The sequence below is a fragment of the Phyllostomus discolor genome, chromosome 10 (assembly GCF_004126475.2).
Source record: "Phyllostomus discolor isolate MPI-MPIP mPhyDis1 chromosome 10, mPhyDis1.pri.v3, whole genome shotgun sequence".
Lineage (NCBI taxonomy): Eukaryota > Metazoa > Chordata > Mammalia > Chiroptera > Phyllostomidae > Phyllostomus > Phyllostomus discolor.
The window spans coordinates 89616883-89635680 of record NC_040912.2 but is presented as its reverse complement, the minus strand read 5'-3'; the positions used below and the strand labels follow the sequence as shown (position 1 = coordinate 89635680).

The 18798-nt window shown below is 54.9% G+C and overlaps 1 protein-coding gene across 1 annotated transcript in view; it reads right to left on the bottom strand.

Annotated features, from left to right (window-relative positions):
- The window catches only part of CNTNAP2 (contactin associated protein 2), a 1722722-nt gene that overhangs the window by 227548 nt on the left and 1476376 nt on the right, over window positions 1–18798 (bottom strand). Inside the window, exons 19-20 of the mRNA XM_028525626.2 lie at window positions 4557–4802; window positions 603–736 (exon numbers count right to left, since the gene is read on the bottom strand). Coding sequence (XP_028381427.1) covers window positions 603–736; window positions 4557–4802 — 380 coding nt within the window. The remainder of the gene's footprint in view (window positions 1–602; window positions 737–4556; window positions 4803–18798) is intronic.

Here is an 18798-nt window from a genome sequence, read left to right as displayed (position 1 = left end):
GAAGTCGGCGGTGGGGGTAGGGACAACCAATGAACCTGAAATACAACTCGAGTGTCATAATACAACCATCCCTTTGTGTGCTGAGCATCTACAGCCCGAGTTGGAGATTCTGGGGAAGGTCTGTGTCTTGGGGACTTTTAAGGAAAAGCAGCCGTAGAAGCAAAAAAACACACAGTTATCCATATCGGGGTGGGACAGTGAAAGAAGGAGGTCAGAGAAAGCAGAATGACCTCTGCTGGGGAACGCCGTACGCTTCAGACGCCGGAGCACACGGAGGAAGCAGACGGCGCGCGGATAAACCAGCAGGCTGGCGGCCGTGTGGGCCGTGGCAGCGAAGCTACGGAGCTCACAGAGTCAGCATTTACTCTGGCTTCTCCCTCGGAAATCTCCGCCCCACCAGCAGCTCCATCACAGTCCCTGCTAGAAGAGCCACCTAACCTTCCTCTTCACTAGTCTGGGGTTTGTAGACGCACGTCCAAGCGAGCCTTCCTTCCATCTGCCCCACCTCCAGAACCAAACCACACAGAACCATGTGCAAGCAGTGCAGAGGACAGAGGTTACCACACTGTATCACACACACAGATGTGCACACACGTGTGTACCTTGAGCGTGATGGTCTTCTCGCGGCGCGTGATGTTGACACTGTGGGGCTGCCCGTTGGCCATGTTCCTGTGATCCACGTCGATGTTGTAGGGCTCTCTGGTGCCGCCCAGGTTGTACCGGATCTGCAGGCTTCCTGTGCACACGGGACAGGGAGGGGTCTCAGCAACGTCTTGGCTCCAGGTTCCACGTTAATGGAACGTCTCCCACCCTCCGCCACGCAGGGCTCCACGGAACACTGCCCCCTCCCTTGCCGTCCATCGACACGATTGCTATTCCAAGCCGGCTCCGAGGCACCCTGATCCGTAAAAGTTAACGGCACCAGGCACCTGCACGGCCACCGTCTACCAGCAAGGAGCCACCAGTGACCACTGTCTGCAGCGGAAGCAGCACACGGTGTGAAGGGCCCGAGCTGGGAGGGAGCCTGGGAGGCAGAAAGAGAATGTGTGTCACAACACAGGGCTGTGGAGACGCCTGCAGGACCCGCCGTGTCCTCGGTGGGACGCCAAACAAACTCGGGATGCAGGCGCGGGCCCAGGGTGTCAGCAAAGTGTGACACTCGGTGCATGAAAGAATCACGAGCGTACAACATTCAAAATAAACATAATCTATGAAAGATAAACACACGGGATTTTGGGTGGCTTCACTGAGACCTAGGAAGTGAAGCAATTACTTTTGAGGCCAGAGGTGGCTTCAGACCAGACGCAGAGCAGAGGAAGATGGGCTTCCCAGGCCCCCGGGTGGCCGCTGCCTCGGTTCCAGTTCCCTTGGCCTTGAGGGTCATTCTCTCTTCCCTCCTCCTTTGTTTCTTCCCGGGCATGACAGAGAGTATTCAAGACTCGCGGGGCATTCTAGATCCTGTTTCTAACTAATCTGCACAGCAAGCGTAACTTCTATTTCTCACTTGTGATTTGTAAAGACATCAATTTTTTAATCTCATTTTCCACTCAAATTGGAGTCTTCATTTTAATAGTTACCATCTCCAAGCTTAAAAATGGAGTTTCACCAACTGCAAATCACCTCACGGATTCATTTTCCTTCTGGAGGCAAGAAACTGATATTCTGAGTTTTAAGTTGTGAAATAAAACATGAAAATTGAGACAGCACACAGGAAGAAAAAAAATAAAAGAAAGTTGTTCGAAACCCCATCACCCCGAGATAACGACTCTAAGTATCTGGCAGTGTTTCCTTCCAGACATTTCTCACGACTTTATACATAAATAAATGCAGTAGTTTCTCAATGCCTCTTTTCCTTACGTAGGTGTTCCAGCATTCCATGTGCCACTTAAAATACTCCACCCTGTTCCCGGAGTTGAAAGAAATGCTCATTAGGACAATAAAGAGTGAACTATATTTTCTATTTTTGCTTTCTAAGCGAGTTCCACAAGCCTCCTCCAGTTCTGGGTGCTGCCTCAGTGTCTCAGCCCAGATCCCGCTGCGTTCGGCGTTTCACTCGAGCACCGTTGGTCTTCGTCTCGGAAACGTGCCTCACCTTCCTGCTCTCCTCCATCTCTGTACCTGCAGGGTCTCCCGGCACCGGGAACACCCCCACGTGAATCCCACCAGAGCCCTCACCCAGCTGCCTCAGCCCCACCGGAGCTCCAGCCCCTGGTGCCTGGGTTGGCCACTCCGTATCCGTGAGCCACCCGGGCTTCCCCTGATGCTGACCAGTCTGTCCTCTGCAGGCGGGCCTGCTGACCTCACTTCACTCTCAGGCGAGTTCTGTCTCTCTGCTCTTCCTCCCTGCAAGCCCACTAAAGGAGGTGTCTTTGTGGCCCCTCACTCACACCACATGCAGAACCAAACTCCTGACCTTCCCCCCCAGAAGCCTCCCACTGTGGTTTCCCACATTCCCCTTCGTCCCTCCGGCTATTCCTGCTGAAGGCTCCACCTCCCCGCTGCCTCCCAGATCACACGTGGGATCTGTCAGCAAATCCTCTCGGCTCCTCAGCAGACACCTTGAATCCTGCTGCTGGGCACCACCTCCGTTACCGCCCCAGACCAAACCCACGCCTCCCTTGGTCTGATCATCGTACTGGCCGCCACACCAACCTCTTCCGTCTGCCCTGCCCTCACCTTCGCCACCCCAGGCTCTGCCCCTGGCACACCTGGTCTCCGCTCTACCTGGCGGTTAGAATGACACCCTGCTCAGAACCTTCCAATGGCTTCCTCCTACCTCCCTCACAGTAAAAAATCGAACTCTCAATGGCTCACTAGGCCCCACGTTCGTTCCGCTATCACCTGAGGCATGATCTCTCACCACTCTCCTCCGTGCTCACTGCAGCCGCCCTGCTGTTTGTCCAGGAGCCAGCAGGCTGCTGCCCTGTGCCTCTGCACCTGCTGGTTCTCCCATCTAGGACTCTTACCCCCGCCAATATCTGGCTGGCTGGCCCCTCACCCCCTTTAGGTCTTTGCTCAGGCATCATCTTCTCAGTGATTATTTCTGGGACTTCCTCTTCAAGAACAGAGTTTACTGGCTCCTTCCCCTTGGTCAGGTCCTCCCTATTCTGTCTTATTTTTTTCTCTTATAGTTTTTACCATACAACATACCGCATACCGTCCTTCATTTGTTCATTGTCTGTGTTCTCCCGCTCAGATATTTGTAAGCTCCACGAGAGAAGGAATGTCTGTTCATATTCTTCACGACATGTTATTGCAACGTATGGAATCATGCCCGACACTTAGCAGGTGTGAATAAGTATTTGTTGAATGAATGAATGATGGTCTCCCTGCTCCTGTGCTTTTTTCTTTCTTAGGTTTTCCCTGCAGAGACGTCTTGCCAGAAGGCACAGTTGATCGGTGCACCGGCTCACTTAGAGTGCTTCGAAGCCTTCCCGCGGCCCCGAGGATGAACACACTCACGGTTCCCGCGGTGCACACGATGCTCTGCCTCCTCTGCGTTCGCCGCTCCTTTCCTTCCACACCGCTCCGCTCGCCCTCTCGCTCGCCCCGTTTCCGCTACCTCCGCTTTCCCTCCCTCCCTCCCCAGAATGGGAGTTCCGCCCCCACCTCAGGCCCCCGGCACACGCGGCCCCCTTCTTTGGAGCAGCTTCTCTCCCCGCTCCTCAGCGTTTTACCCCACGTTCTCCTTCCTCCCAACAGACTAAAAACAATCTCCTGTTTAGGAGCGAAGGGGACGAGCGGGCGGGTATTGGAACGATGGTGCAGGAAGCCGACTCTGCACTTGACTTCCGGGGTGCAGGTCAAGTCGCAGCCCGCCTTTGCAAGTTCCCGGCGGTGCCCTCCCTCCGCCTGTCTGTGCGTCTCTTCAGAGCACACTCGCCACGGGGTGGCTGCGCAGAGCGTGGCCGACCCGGCCGCTCTGCGTCTGGAAGTGGGCCGTGCGCTCCGCTGTAGGCACAGAGTCACGTCTGATGGGCCGGCCCCTGCACCCTAGTGTGGGTCCTGTAATCACCCAGAAAACTGGGCGCTGCCCTGTGCACTGTCTCTGCCACAGGTCCCTCCGCCTGCCCCAGCTCCTCGGACTCAGGATTCAGCTGCGTCTTTATGAAAACGATGCTTCTCCCTTCTGGCTGTCTTGAACTTTGTAAATATGAGTTAAAATGTCTATCACCACTGCACTTCATGGCAACAGGAATCATTTGCTTTGAGAAGAAAGATGAGTTGGAACTTTCAATGCATATATAGCGAACATCTATAAATAGTAACGGCAATCTTCCCGAATAATAAAATTCAAACGCTGTATCGATTCCTTTCAAATAGCAGCACAGGAGGACCACGGAATGATGATTGGGAGAATATTCACATTTGCTCATTAAAATAAAACAGTGGTAAGTGGAGAGAGGGCTCCCTTCCCGCATCTCCTGTTCATGCCCCGAGGGCAGGAAGGCAGGGGAAGGGGCCCGTTCTTGTACCGGCTGCAGCCGCTCTGGGTTAAAGCAAACCGACTGCGGGGGGTGGGGCGGGTGTCCCCCCTGCGGCCTCGCCGTCCTTACCGGTGGGCTTGACGAGCACGGCCAGGAAGTCGGTGGTGAGAGAGCTGACGTACAGCAGGATGCAGGGCGCCTTGGAGGTGCTGAAGCTGAACCGGACCTCCTCGTGGGCCAGGTCCGGCGGCGGGCTCTGCTGCTCCGGCCCCGGCGCGCTCTCCGCCCTGCTGCCCGGTTCTCGGCCGCTGGCCCCGGGGGGCGCCTGGAAGTTATACCGCAGCCACATCCCCTCTTCAAAGAACGCGCCGACGTCTGTTGGAAAGGAAAGAGAAACTGCGAGGTCAGGGGAAGTCGGACGCTGGGACCGTCAGCAACTTGAACTCGGGATGAGGGTCCGCCTCTGGGCGGTTCACCAAGGACGGACTCGGGGGCCAGGACGGGGCCAGACCCGGGGAACGGCTGGGCAGACGGATGTTCCTTCCTCAACACGAACACACCATCAAAAAAACCCGTGCAACAACGTGCCGACCTGTGAGTTTCAGATATAACAGTAAGACTAAGGACCGTGAATCACGCCGGAGAGGAACGGCAGCTGAAGACTCAGACCCAATAACCAAGTCAGGTCCAAGAGACCCACTGCAGCGAAGGCAGGGGTGTATGTACCACGAACCACCCGTTGGAGGCGCTCCCGGGCACCGGCTTTGGGACGGTTCTGCCTCAGACAGTCACGCCCACAGGAAAGCCCTGGCCGCGCCCTCAGTGCTGGGAGCTCGGGGTGCGGTGTTTCAGATCACGAGGCGTGAAGTTCGGACTGGGTTCAAGTTTGGTGTGGCCATCAGACAGTTAGTGGCCGCAGGGGAAGTGACTGGACCAGCTTCTCAGGATGTTATCTGTGCAAGGGGAGGTGATCAGAGTGAAAACTACGAAAGAAAATTTAAAGTAATTAGCACCTAATAAATAGTACCTATTATGATAAAATTAGAAGAAAGGTCACTAACCCTTCCTCGGGCGTTTCCTGCAGCCTGATTGGTGGGTGCTGGCTGGTTGTTAATCACTTCCTGGCAGACCAGCTCCTGTGGGGGTTTTTGCTGCTGTTTGCCCGGGGTGTTTTGAAACCACCCCGAACACTAGGAAACCCTGAGGCACCACCCCTCCGAGACTGGCTCTGTGTTCGGCGCTTCCTGTCCCACCTCCCTCTCCGTGTGTCCTTCTGGAAGCGTGTCTCCAACTTCCGTGCCCCTGGAACCCCTTCTTCTCATCCCACTACCTCGACACCATGCGGACAGAATCTGAGACACCGCACTGCATTTTAATTAATAGGAGGGGTGAACTTAAAAAGCATTCTTGCACCTGGGGCATTTGAAGACTGTTCTCGTTAAACACGCCTAATAGTCAGCCCAGCACAGTGATTCGGGGTGACTCTTGGCCTTGACACGGACCGAGTGTGTGGACTTGGTCTATGGCTTGAAACTCTAACGTGTGGGTCTGTTGTGCACGGTGAAGAATCGTCCTGCTGGAAACGCCGGGGTGTGGTTGGCAAACGCAGGTGAAGTGCACACCCACTCCACGCTGGGCACTGCAGGACGTCCTGGAACATGGAGACGCATGAAGTGTGTCACCGCCCTTGAGGGGCCTTCTGTCCAGCAGCGGGCGTGGGAGGACACGTGTCAAACACCTGGACACACAGCGAGTGTGTTACGTGTTATGAGTATGTGGCAAGTGTCTGTGCCCTTCTCAGCGGGCTGGGAGACGAGAACCCCGTCTCGCCACCTGGAAGGTCCTGGGCTGGCTCTCCCTCTTGCAGCGGGCATCGGTCGTGTGCCGGTGGTGGGCCCACCTCAATGCCGGGCGTGGAGGTCACAGTCCTCGCTCTCCGTGTAGAGCACGCGGCAGACCGCCCGACATCGTGGCGGGTGCGGGGTCAGTGGATGCGGTGGGGGACCTGCGACACAGGGGGCTCCAGCCTGCTCTCTGGGGCCCTGGGAAGGCTTCCCGGGAGCAGACACATTGGAGATGGGACCCGAGGAGCCAGAGGCAGGCCACTGTCTGCGGGTGGAGAAGAGGAGCAGCTTGTTCACCGAGGGAGCAGCCTGCAAATGCGCTTCAGCAAGGGTGCAGGCTCCCCGCGGTGCCGACCGACGCACGGGAGTGGGAGGCCCTCCAGGACAGCGTGGGGGCCGGGCGGGGGGCCGGGCGCAGCAGGGAGCCGGGCCGTCCGGCCAGCGGGAACCGACACCGTTTCTCGGATGCCCTGGTGATGATCCAGGCGGATCACGAAGAGACATTCAGGAAGCTAAGGACTTTAGATCAACAAACCGAAACTACGCCACAGAGACCACTTTTGGGGGTTTCAGCGTCACCGTTAAGCAGCTTTACGGATGCACACCCGTTCTGGAGGGAGGGCTGTGCTGGGCTCGAGAGCGTTATCCCGGAACCACGTCGTAAACCAACCGGTCCACCAGGGCCTGGGAGGGCGGAGGGCCGTTTAAGGCTCCAAGGGGCAGATCCACGGCTGTCATTTCTTTGTTTCGGACTGTTTCAGGAAGGGCCAAATCAGGGCACTGTAACGTCATTCAGGGAGGTCACATCCCCAGCCCTTCCGAAGGAGTAACTAAAACAACACTGATTTAACAAGCCCCAGATAACACCTTTTCCCTCGTTAAATGGTCAAGTAGTATGGATTCAGAATAGCTGTTTTAAGGTTTTTATGCTCGTATGGGATGGCTTAAGTTTTATGATACTCATATTTGGATAGAGAAGGATACATTCTGGGTTTAGGTATTCTAAGACGTCTTATGATTACACTCTGAGACGTGTCCTGGAAGGGATTTGCTGAGTTACATCACGTTTCTCAAAACTCTGAAATACGTTATATACCATCTGCCGACTGCAGCCCAGGGAGGGGTTGGGAACCCCGAAGCCAGCCCAAGTGATCTTAATGTTTCCTGGTCCCCCAAACGGGTCCTATACGCACTACCCTTGACTGGGGCGAGTGATCTGGAAGTGTTCGAGATGGAATACGCATACCATGCACCCCAGAACAGGACCGCACGGACACCCCCCGGGTGGCCTGGCCCCCGACGTGTCTGGGGGAGAGATGCGCACGCAGCTGCCACGCGCCCCGTGATTGGGTTGCCCCCCATCTCCTTCCCCTCCAAGTCCAGTCATTCCATTCCTTGCCTTTTCACCTGGGACTTCTTATTCATCCTGTATCTTTAAAAAATCTGACGTGATTCTTTTTGTTCTCTAGTGTCCCCACGAGGACCCAGAACTGAAAGTCCCCAGCTCACAAGCGGGCTGTTTTCCACAAGTTTATTTTAAAGTCAGTAACTTGCCATTTGGAAACAGTTCCCCACAGAAATAAAACTTGAACTGCTGGTTAGTTCGCCAGGAGAGCCTACCCATGCTGAATCACTCCGGGTAGGTCATAAGAGATAATTGAGGAGTGCCATTGAGTATTAGCAATTAAAACAGCAACAGCAACCCCAGCAGAGAGGTTAGGGTTAATCTCGAACGTGAGGACTCCCGGGACCTCTGTTCCCACAAGGCTTTCCCCTCGCTGGCCAGGGGCACGCCGGTCAGTGTCCCACAGCTGCCTCTCCAGGGCGAGGACCCTGGTGTGCAGCGGCTGCCCACTCCCATGGTGCAAGCAGTGCACCCCGGCTCACTCAAGCTGCCGGGACGACATCAGCAAACGCGGGGTGGAGAAGAGGTGTTCACCGGTCTCCCAGCCCGAGAATGGCCCCCAGCATACGCTCCTCCCCCGCTCACCCACCTCTGACCCAGGCATTCACACAAACCGTGCCCATTGGGTCCTGCCTGGCGGCGGCTGCCTTACTCAGCTTGGGCTGCTGTAACAAAGTATCGCAACCGGGCGGCTGAAGCACAGAAATGCATTCTCCCGGTTCTGTTGCTGTGAGTAACAAAGGTCAAGGTGGCCGCTGGTTGTGTTCCTGGGGAGGGCTCTCTTCCTGGCTTGCAGGCAGCCGCCTTCTGGCTCTGAGCTCACGTGGCAACAGGGAGAGAGGGAGAGAGCGAGCGCTCGCTAGGTAGCTCTCTAGTCTCCTCTCATCAGGGCACTTACCTCATCGGGAGGGCCCTACCCTCCGGACTTTATACAAACCCAGTTACCCCCTCCCCCTGACACCTCCTCCCTATGATCCTGTTGGGGTCTGGGGCTTCCACGTATGGGTTAGGGGGAAGACACAAACATTCAGGCCCTGACAACAGACCTCCTCCTTTATCTCCTGCTGTACACACAGGCTGGAGTGTTTGCTCACTCCTTCCTGCCGGGCAAAGCTCTCCCCTACCACCTCCCAGCTCTCCTGCTCCCTGAAAGCTCCGTCTGGCGTCTGTAACATCTTGGGGGATGGCCGGGGAGCTGACACCCTACAGGAGGAGGCACGGGCCGGAGCCCAGCCTCAGGGTCACCAAACTCTGCCACGGCTGAGTCCCATTGCCTGGAACCACCACACTCATTACCTGCGTTTTACTTTATTGCCTAGCCACTGAGTGAAGTGAGGTTTCTGCAGCTCTGCTCCTGGTGATGAGGCTGGGGCGCCTCTCTGCAGCAGCCCCATCCTGCACAGGCCCGGCCCCTCCCCGGGCCATGAGCAAGGCCCAGCTCTGCCCACACTGGTCTGCCTCTGCAGTCCCGGGGCCCTGCTACCCTGGAATGCAGGATTTCTCTCCTGGTCTTGCATTGGCAAGATCTGCCTTTCATCCCCCAGTGCACCATGCTGAGCATCCCTCCTAAATGTTTTATTGTTTGTTTGATGTTTTCTTCAATTTAATGTAACCGTTTTGGACGAACAGCATCGGGCCTGGGACAGGGGAATGTTCACCTCCGCTTGCTCTGGGTGCGCAGGGGAAGGCAGAGCCGTCGTAACGCCCTCCCGACGCAGTTCTCTCTAAAGGTCAGGTTGCCTCTAGGTCGGCGTCTACGCAATGAGCTTCGAGCATCTGAATCGGCTCCGAGGAGAAGCGGCAGCAAAGGAAAACCTCTCAGGCTGATCCTGAACACCGTGTGCTGCCCCCGAGACACAGATACAATGCTCATCACTTTAAACACGTCAGTGGGCTCCGTGGTCTGCGAGCGGACCGTGGAGGGGCCGGGGGTCCGCTCACCTGGAGCGTAGGAGCCAGCGGCACTGAACAACTTCAGTCTCAACCAGGAGGGGAGTCTGCATGCACAATCCCAGGGCCACGCTCTGGAACGGTGCTCATAAGCAGGCCGGCACGGATGGCCGTCGGTGGGCCGGAATGCTCTAGGGAGAGTGAATGAGGTGAGGCCTTCCCTGCAGCCAGCTTCACCTGTGGCATTGAGTGAGGGGTCAGCGTGGTGTGTGCAGAAGGCAGGAGTCCCTGTTTTTGTAATAAAATCAAGATACCTCTCTTTCTTGACCAACGAAGGTCAGTGGAGCCACACGTTACAAATTTTGTTACTCCTCCTTATGGCAGCCGTGTGGTCTATGTGGCCACTTCGTCTGGTGTGTTTATTAACCCTGGAGATTGGCTGGGATGTTCCAGCCCAGCCCCCAAATCGCCCTTGGAGGACACGCCACGCGGTATAATGTGGGTGCTCGTCTGGGGGCTCACTCGCCAAACGGGAAGTGGATTCACGCAGACATGTTGGAGGGTTGCAGAACGGCCCAGAGAAGCTCAGCTGGGGTTGCTCTCGAGAATGGGCCGTGAACCTGTCCAGTATCAGGGGCCAATGCCGTTCTGTTTCATGTGATGCAAGAACTTGGCTCCATCCTGGGAGAGTGACCTGAGGCGGCGGCCCAGGGTTTCTGGTGGAGCAGGAAGACCGCGCTGCACCTCTTGGGAAAAGGTGCTCACGGGAATCTGTTCAGAGGCCACGTGGAGCCCAGGAAGTGGACAGGAGGGGTCCCCCGGGGCCGGGTGCTGTCGTCGCCCTGAGTCCGCCCGTCCCGGCTCCAGGCCGCCTTTCTGGTCTGCCAGTCCCCCTCCCTCAGCCCCCGGCTTTGTTCCACACCGGTTTTCACTGGTTTCTGCGAGAATCAGGCTGGAACCTGCACTCTTCTATGAAGTAAATTCAGAACAGAGTCACTCCCTAGGCTTTCGCTCACTGAACAACAGCTGGTAGTTTGCGCAAACATACACTGAGCACCCCGAGTTCCTCGGAGGCAAGCAACTAGAGTTTATTTTACTTTGTGTCTCGTGAGCCCAGAAAAATCCCCGGTTCCTGTCAGGTGCGGAGTGCACACTTATTAAATTAATGAATGAGTTGATGGTGTTATGGACCAATTTGGCCATCTTTACATTTTTTTTTTAAAGTTACACAATATCTGCCACCACCTGCCCCAAGGAAAGTCTAAGACATGTCGGCACAGTGTCTGCAGCATCATCCACCATGGTTCAAGGGCAGTTTCTCCAAGGAAAGCAAAATATGGGGTAAAGAGCAAAGACTCACCTCAAAGAAGTCAAGAAATGATTGTCTACCAGTACCTTTTGGAAAGAATACACTCAGGATTACGAATTGCCCAGGGTTCCTGAAAATGAGGTTGCCATGAGAAAGTTTTAAACTTTGCCTTTCGGGGAAAGGAGGAAAGGAGAAGGAAAGTGAAAATGGGACGAGGAGAAAGGAAAGACAAGAAGAAGGACGCACCCTGGTGATTCCCCATGTTATCGTGCATGGCCTTGACCGATGGACGCCGCCACCCGCCGCAGTGAGCGCGCGCTGGAACCCGCCACGGAAGTGCCGGTGATTCGCCGGGGAAACCGGCTCGGTGCGGCACTGGCTGGGCGCTCTTGTCCTCTGCTTCAGCGAAAACAGCGTTTTCAAGTGAGGAGACAGCTTCAGTTACAAAACTGACAACTAAATTTTTACTTTCATATTTCCCCCACATTAGAAACTTTCTCCCTGTGTGGATTCTTTTTTTCTGTACCACACCTGTGCAAAACGAATAGGTTTATTCGTTGTTGTATAAAATAAATTTATTCTTATGAGAAATAAATGAAAAGTACTTGCAAAAGGCTTTCTGTCGCCCTGTCTCTCAACAGATACACGTGCATTCATACACACACACACACACACACACTGTATACTTACATAAAATCAAACTCCAAATGGTCTTCCAGAAAAATGAGTGTGTGTGTATTTTGGGGGCATGTGTATGTAAATGCGTGTGCATACATTTCCCGCAGAAAATGTGTGAGAATACAGCCACACGCATGCACACGCACTTTCTGGAAGACCTCAACACGGCTTTCCGGAAAGTGTTTGCTGCTTAGTGACCGGCCGAGCCCTCACCTGCCAGAGTTGCTCACCGATCTGTCCCCCGACATGAAGGGAGCAGCGAGAGCGAGTCCCAGCGGCGGGAGAGAGGCCAGGCCAGGCCAGGCGGAGAGTGCACCGCACCTGACGTGCCGCTCCGAGCTCAGGACCCCCTCACGAAAGGCTCTCCGCTGTCTCAGCTCCCCGGCCAGCCCTCTGAAGAAGAAGCTGGGTCCGAAGGCACAGGTTTCCGGCAGCGCGAGGCTCTGACCCCACAGTTACCGCGGAGGATCCCGGCTCAGGGAGTGAGACTGGCCCTGTTCCAAGGTCTCCGCCTGCAGCCTGCTCCTCCAGGGCTCAACAGCCGCGCACCTTGCAGTTTTCAACCGTCACATTTCCCTGCCCATTGCCATTGCTTGTGTTCCACCGTTTGGGGACGGTTTAAAAATCACTTCCTCCTAACTTCTCACCTTCCCATAGTGCTGGGCGTAAAGAAATGCCGGCAAACATATCCCGGTCCGAAGGGTGCGTCTGTTTGGAAGGAATGGCGGCCACGGACGGCGAGGTAAAACGCGCACGGCCTGTGCGTCCCGGCTTCCTCCTAACTGGAACCGACACCCGGAGAGGGCAGGGGGCCTGGCCGCACAGGAACCTGCCTCAGAGCAGCTGCGCGGTCTCCTGAGAACCAGGAGAACCAGGAGAATCGCGGGTCTTCTCGTGTCCCTGGAAAGACGGAAGCCTTTGAAGACAAAGCGGTTCAATGAATTCAGTCCCAAAGTTAAAAAAAGAAAGTAAGTTGCTGTGACAATGGGAGAAATGGGACAAAATGGTGTACAAATGAAGTCTTCCAGTTTGAGACCGATGAGCACTCTTAGGTAACGGTTATGAGGTCAGAAGGCCGGAAGACCGGAGGTCGCATGTGAACTGCAAGATAAAGCAAGCTGCTGCAAATGGGACAGTTTCATCGGCGCGCTGGAGCTTGAGGACCCTCCTGTGGCTTCCAAGAAAAGACCTCCGGGCCGTTTCCCTTTGCCGTGTCACAGTCTGACCATCACGGTATTCTCTCCAAGTGACACTGTGCGTTTCAATTGTTTTGTACTTCTATCCGAGTGTAAGCCTGACATGCTGAGAGTTTATGTCCAATCACAGGGAAGAAGTGCCACGTAAAGACAGCTCGGGGGTGGGGTGGGAGGCGACGAGTTTCTGCCCCTCTGTGGGGGGTGGGAAGCGGGCATCGCGGCGGCTGCCGAGTCTCATCGCCGGAGCCGGGATGCCTCTCCGCTCTCCCCAGAGTGCAGGGCCGATTCCGGAGAGAGCCCACCACTCGTGGGGAGTTAGGAACTGTGTTACGCAGCCTTACGGCCCCCTGAGAGACACGTCAGCTTTCAGATTTTCCAGGGGACAGAGTGGAGGCTCAGAGAAGGTGAGTAACTCGCCTGTGACCACACGTCTGGCTAGTTCTTACTTAACAGCAAGTAAGAACTTACTGTATAGTGTTGCCTTTCAATGCCTTCTACTCATACCTGACCTGGAAGAAGGAGCTAAGAAAAACATGCAGCATTTTTCTTTAAAAAAATGAGCCCGGGGGGCGGCTGCAGGGCAGGTGTGCTCGGAAGCCCAGGCGGACAGAGGGCCGTGGGCCCGGCCACAGGGGGCCCTTGAGATGCTCTGCATCAGCGCTGCCTGCAAGGAACACGGCACCAGCCACGTCTGCAGTTTGAAAGGCTCCTGTACCCACGTCGAAAAAGTAAAAAAAAAAAAACAACTACTGAATTATAATTTAAACAATGTATTTAATTCAGTATATCTAAAATAGCCTTTCAACACGCAACTGATGGAGAGGTGACTGAGACATCTGACATCTCTTTCCTCAGCCACAGTCGCCACGGCCCCCCGAGTGTTTTGCGCGTGCAGCACGTCGGTCTGCGCTGGGACTGGCCTCGTTTCCAGTGCGAGCACTCGCCGCACGAGGGCAGTGGCCCCCGGACTGGACAGCCCAGCTCTGATGACACAGAAGGAAAAACAGCAGCGCTTGCCCACGGCAGCAATGTCCGCCGGCCCCCGGAGAGGTGGTTTCCAGGCGGGCGTGAGAGCCACCCCCCGAGCCTCCGCACCACACCGATGCCTGCGTTCTACCCCCCGCCGTCACATCAGAACTCCCGGTGATGGCCTTGTGGTGGGCCCCGGCGAAGAGGGACTTGAACATTCCCATTTCTAGTTCAAGCCTCTGAGAGTAAACCATCCTGAAGTTGTTTCAAATATGCCTCCCACCTGTCTCTTTCAGGAGTCTGGGTGCGAGGACGCATGCAAGACTCTGGCTTTTAGGACCCCGGCCACTCCTCGCAACCGGACGTTAGAGCAGGGGCTTGGGACACTGGTTTTCTGGGCTAGGAAAGTGGAGGTGAGTCAGCCAGAGTGGTCGTCTCACAACCCACGTCGCGCAGCTCAGCCTTCCTCGGAGCAAAAACCACGCTCCTACCGTGACCCCCCAGCCCTGTGCTGCCTGGGCCTCTTCTCATTCCCGGCCCCGTCATTTTCCATGCTGCATTTTCTCCAGTTCTTTCCACTGCTGCCCACCCCGTTCCTTCCTCCACGGCCTCCTTTGTTCTCTGAGCACCCACGCTGGACCAGTTTCTACGGGGGCTCGGAGATCAGTACCTTTAAGATGAGTGCTGGGAGGCAGGGGAGAGACATCCCCCAGGGCGGTGCATGGCTGTCCTCCCACCCAGGCTCCCCCGCCTGCACCCTGGGCAGCACTAGCGGCCAAGGATGGAGGTGGAAATCTCTAACCAGCGCCTTGAACACAAACACCCTCTGGAGCCGTTTGCTCAGACAAGGGTAGGGTGGCAACGTTCTCATGTAAGTCCCGGTGCCTACCAAGGACATAACCGTGTGATGACACAGAGGATCCTCACATAAGAATGGAATGTCCCTGAGAAACTGGTACGGTGTGCTTCCCGTGGGAAGGACATTTCCAGCCTCTGTCCTCACAGCCCTAGAGCAGGGGGGAGGTTAAGGGGCTGCGGCAGATACTGATTCATTAGGCATCTCAACAAAGCACCTGGAGAAAGAGTCCCTTTGAAGCACAGAAGGCAATTAATAACCCCCATTAGGCACCTGATGACTTAAAAGCCTTCTATGAAACACTTCTAGAGATAGTTTAGTTCCTGGGTTTCTCACTGCCGAACGTACCACCTCAAATACAAACTGCAAGGAAGCGCCCCATCTCCCACCTGAGGTTTCCGAATAAAGTGAAACAAGACTGGAATGAGGCGGGCACTCTGAGGGGCAGATGACAGCCCTGGTTGCCATGGGCCTGGCCTGGGGCGTTGGGTCGGCCTGTTTGCAACCCAGCCACCTTCCGTCTTATCGGCCACCTTGACCTTGCACCCTTAACACGGGAGACACGGGTCTCATTTCACAGTTTGTCAGGTTGAGATTCGTGCAGGGAAAGGACGACACAGGGGTTCAGGGTCCCGCGGCTCCAGCTGGAAATGCTCCTCTAGCCTCTCCCGAGCTCCAGCGACGCCCACACAAGTGGAAGGGGAAGAGCTGATCCCTACTGTGCAGGGTGCAGGGAGCCCTGGAGAGGCAACTGGCTGGTGGGAGTCCTGGTTTGAAACGAGCTTTTCAGGTGAGGTGTTGACGCAGCCTTGCGAAGCTCCTCCTCTTTCCATTAACTTTTGGTTTCAAAGGGCAGCTGATTGGACAATGCGACAGCAGGGGCTGATGGGACTCGGGGACTGTCAGAGGGCTCACGCCCATCAGGATTGCCGAAACGCTTCCTTCTAATTTAACGTTTAATGTGCGCATGTGCGTGTGTGTTATTGCTGTGGTCAGAAAAACGAGCCTTTGCCCTCTCACTGGCGGCAGGTTAGACAGTGTGAACTCCAGCGCTTCACGCTGTGTACTGGCGGTTGTGCTGTTGTGAAAAATGGTAAAAAGAATGGACTGACATTTTGGCTTTGTTTCTGGGATTTAAAAGAGTAGTTCCAGAGAGAATTTTTCTTGCCGGGTGACCTTTTCTGGGGGGTGTCTTGCTGCAGGCTTTCAAAAGGCTCTTTGTTTTTGTTTTAAGACATAGTTTTTGAGTTAAATAATACATCAAAGGCCTTGCATTGCATTTTTTTTTCCAATCCACATATGGGTAAATCATCTTACATAATCAGGAAATAATTACAGGAAAACTGGGTTCTAAACCAAGAAGTTCTGATGAACTTCAAAATAAAACCTGACCCACATTATTAAAAATAAATGTTTTTGGTCAGGGACACAGCCCCCCCCCAGCGCTGGGGAAGGTGCATGCTATTTGATGTGGATTTATGGCAAGCCTTTGGTGTATGAGAATAATTTTTCCTTTTATGCATGTTTTATGATGCCCATTAATTCAGCAGCATATGTGCAAAAGTTATAAATGAATATATAAATGGAGGCTCATGTCCAACATTGTTTTTCCTATCAGGAACGTGGATTCATGGAGTTATTTAGAGACACAGTCTTGAGAAAGAGAGAGAGAGTCCCGGGTCTAGTGGGGGTGCCCCCTGGTTCTCTCCCTGAGCCTGGGCCCCATGCAAGCTGCTGGACTTTCCTGGAAGGACCCCGACGGGTCCCCGTGGCAGGGGCCGTCCCCGCCGTGTGTCTGAGAGAGATAGTCACTCGGCACCTGCTGAGGTTCAAGGGTGTGCCGGAGCTAAATTACCTGCGTCCATGTCCTTCCTCAGCCGAGAAGAAGCATAACCTGGGGCCAACTACCTCATTTCTCTGCGCACCAGCTTTCACGTTCATAAAATGGGTCTAGTAACACGGAATTAATCATTAACCGCCTTGCCTCCTCAGTCCACCTCCCTCCTGCCCCGGCGAATGCCTCCATGCCTGGCCACACCAGGAACCAGAAAAGTCTCCTCCATGGCGGATTGGTTTCATTTGGGGTTAAGACATGAGACATTTGGATTAGACTTTAAAACTAGTGTTTGTTTCCCTGCTAGGTGTCTTGTCATTCCCAAATGGTCTGGGGAACTCAGTTTATGGTTGCTCTCTGGGATGAGCGGTCAGTGGATCCCAAAACTGGTCAGCTCTGGGAAAGCCAATCACGCACGTGTGTGAACGGGAGCTCCTTCGAAATGCTGTTTGTGCTTCTGTTTTCGTTAGTGTTTGCCCCAAGCTAGGAGCGCGCCGGTAAAGGGCCGAGGCGAAAGCAGTCAGCTGGGGCGGTCAGTGTGGAGGCAGGTGTCCTTTGGAAGGTGCGTCTGACTCCCGCCGCCGCTGGCAGGCAGCAGTGGGATGCATCTGCAAGACCGTGTGCTCGGAAGCCTGAGCAGGCCCCTCTTCTCTCCCCACAGTCCCTTTCTGAGGTTCGACCACGGCGTAAATGCTAGTGATTCCTCAGAAAGGAGCTGTCTGGGACACCAAGACAAGGGAGAGATAAAAGTGGCCTTCGGGTGCCTGGAACGATTTTATGACAGCCTCAATTATAGGATGTATTAAATTCCAACTTGGAGGATTTAACGAGTATCACAGCTTTGGAGCTGTCCATCACCGTGAACTTCAGACGATAAAAAACAGCATCAAAGATGCGGGAGAGGCCTTTGTGCTGTTTCGTTGCCCAAAGCCACAGGCTGCGCCCAGACCAACCGTATTTCCACGCGATGCTCATCCCGTCTGGGGAGCGGGTCGCAATTTAACGCTGCCCGTACGGAAACTGAGAGGCCAACGAAGACGCCTGCGGACACCACGTTCCCCCTTTCATTCTGCTTCTAAGTGGGTGGTTTTCTCTTTTTTTTCCTGTTTTTCTCCCCAGGGGAAGGGAGCTAACATGAAAACTTCTTACAACTGAGACATTCAACTGAGAAGGTGGTTCTAGAAAATGCCCCTTCACTGAAAATTTACCGAACACCCACTCTGTGCCAGGCACTGTGCTGGGGGCTGGGGACGCAGGGGCAGACGGACGGCAGCCCTGACCTTGAAGCAGTTTACAGCTGGACACTGGGAGAGGCGCCTCCGGGCTGGGATGTAAGAAAGAGGACGGAGACTGCTGGCCAAGATGGGGGTGTGGGCACACACACTGGGCCTCCTCCCACAACCAAAAGGACAACAACAAATTTAAAAACAACCAGAACTGACAGAAAATCGAACTGTATGGAAGTCTGACAACTGAGTAGTTAAAGAAGACACATTCACCCAGACCAGTAGGAGGGGTGGAGATGGGCAGCTGGGCAGAGATGGGCAGCTGGGCAGAGAGGACTCGAGGCAAGGCGGCGGCTGGAGGACCAGGTGGTCCGGAATTCGCATGTGGATAAACTGGGAGGGACAACTGGGGAGCAGGACAGACCACACAGCCCAGGGTCCCAGCGCCAGGAAAAAAAGCCCCAAACCTCCGACTGAAAACACCTGTGGGGGTTGAGGTGCCGGGAGAGACTCCCAGCCTCACAGGAGGCTGGGAGTGTTGGAGGGACCCACAGGGTCCTAGAATGTGCGCAAGCCCACCCACCCAGGAATCAGCACCAGAAGGGCCCAGTTTGCTTGTGGGAAGCGGAGGAAGTGACTGAAAGTGGGCAGGGAGCTGAGCAAGTGCCACTGTTCCCTCTCAGACCCCTCCCCTACATACGGCATCATAATATATATATAATATATGTAGTGAATAAATACATGTATTTATTTATTTAGAGTATTGTGCATTCCTCTCCCCACCCCCCTGCGTTTTAATTTCTGGGTTCCAGCCCACTTTCGGCCCCACCTGGTATTGGTGTCGGGGCACAGCACAGAGGCCGGGCCCTCACAGTGTATTTCCATCATGTCAGTATCTCTCTGAGGACGGTTTCCTGAGTGGAATTCTTGGGTGAAGCAGAGAATGCACATGGGTCGCATTTTGATAGACACTCCCTGATGGGCCCCTAGAAGTTCCCTTTTGCAAGGTCTCTGGTGGACTCTGTCAGGGCCAGAATCCTCCTTCCTGCCCACTCGGGGACACCGGCGACCTGAACCTTGAACCTGGAAGGTGACGTCACTGTTCCAGTGGGACCCTGTGCGGTGCCGGCTCTCAGCAGCCTTTGAGGGCACTTTCTCAGCGAC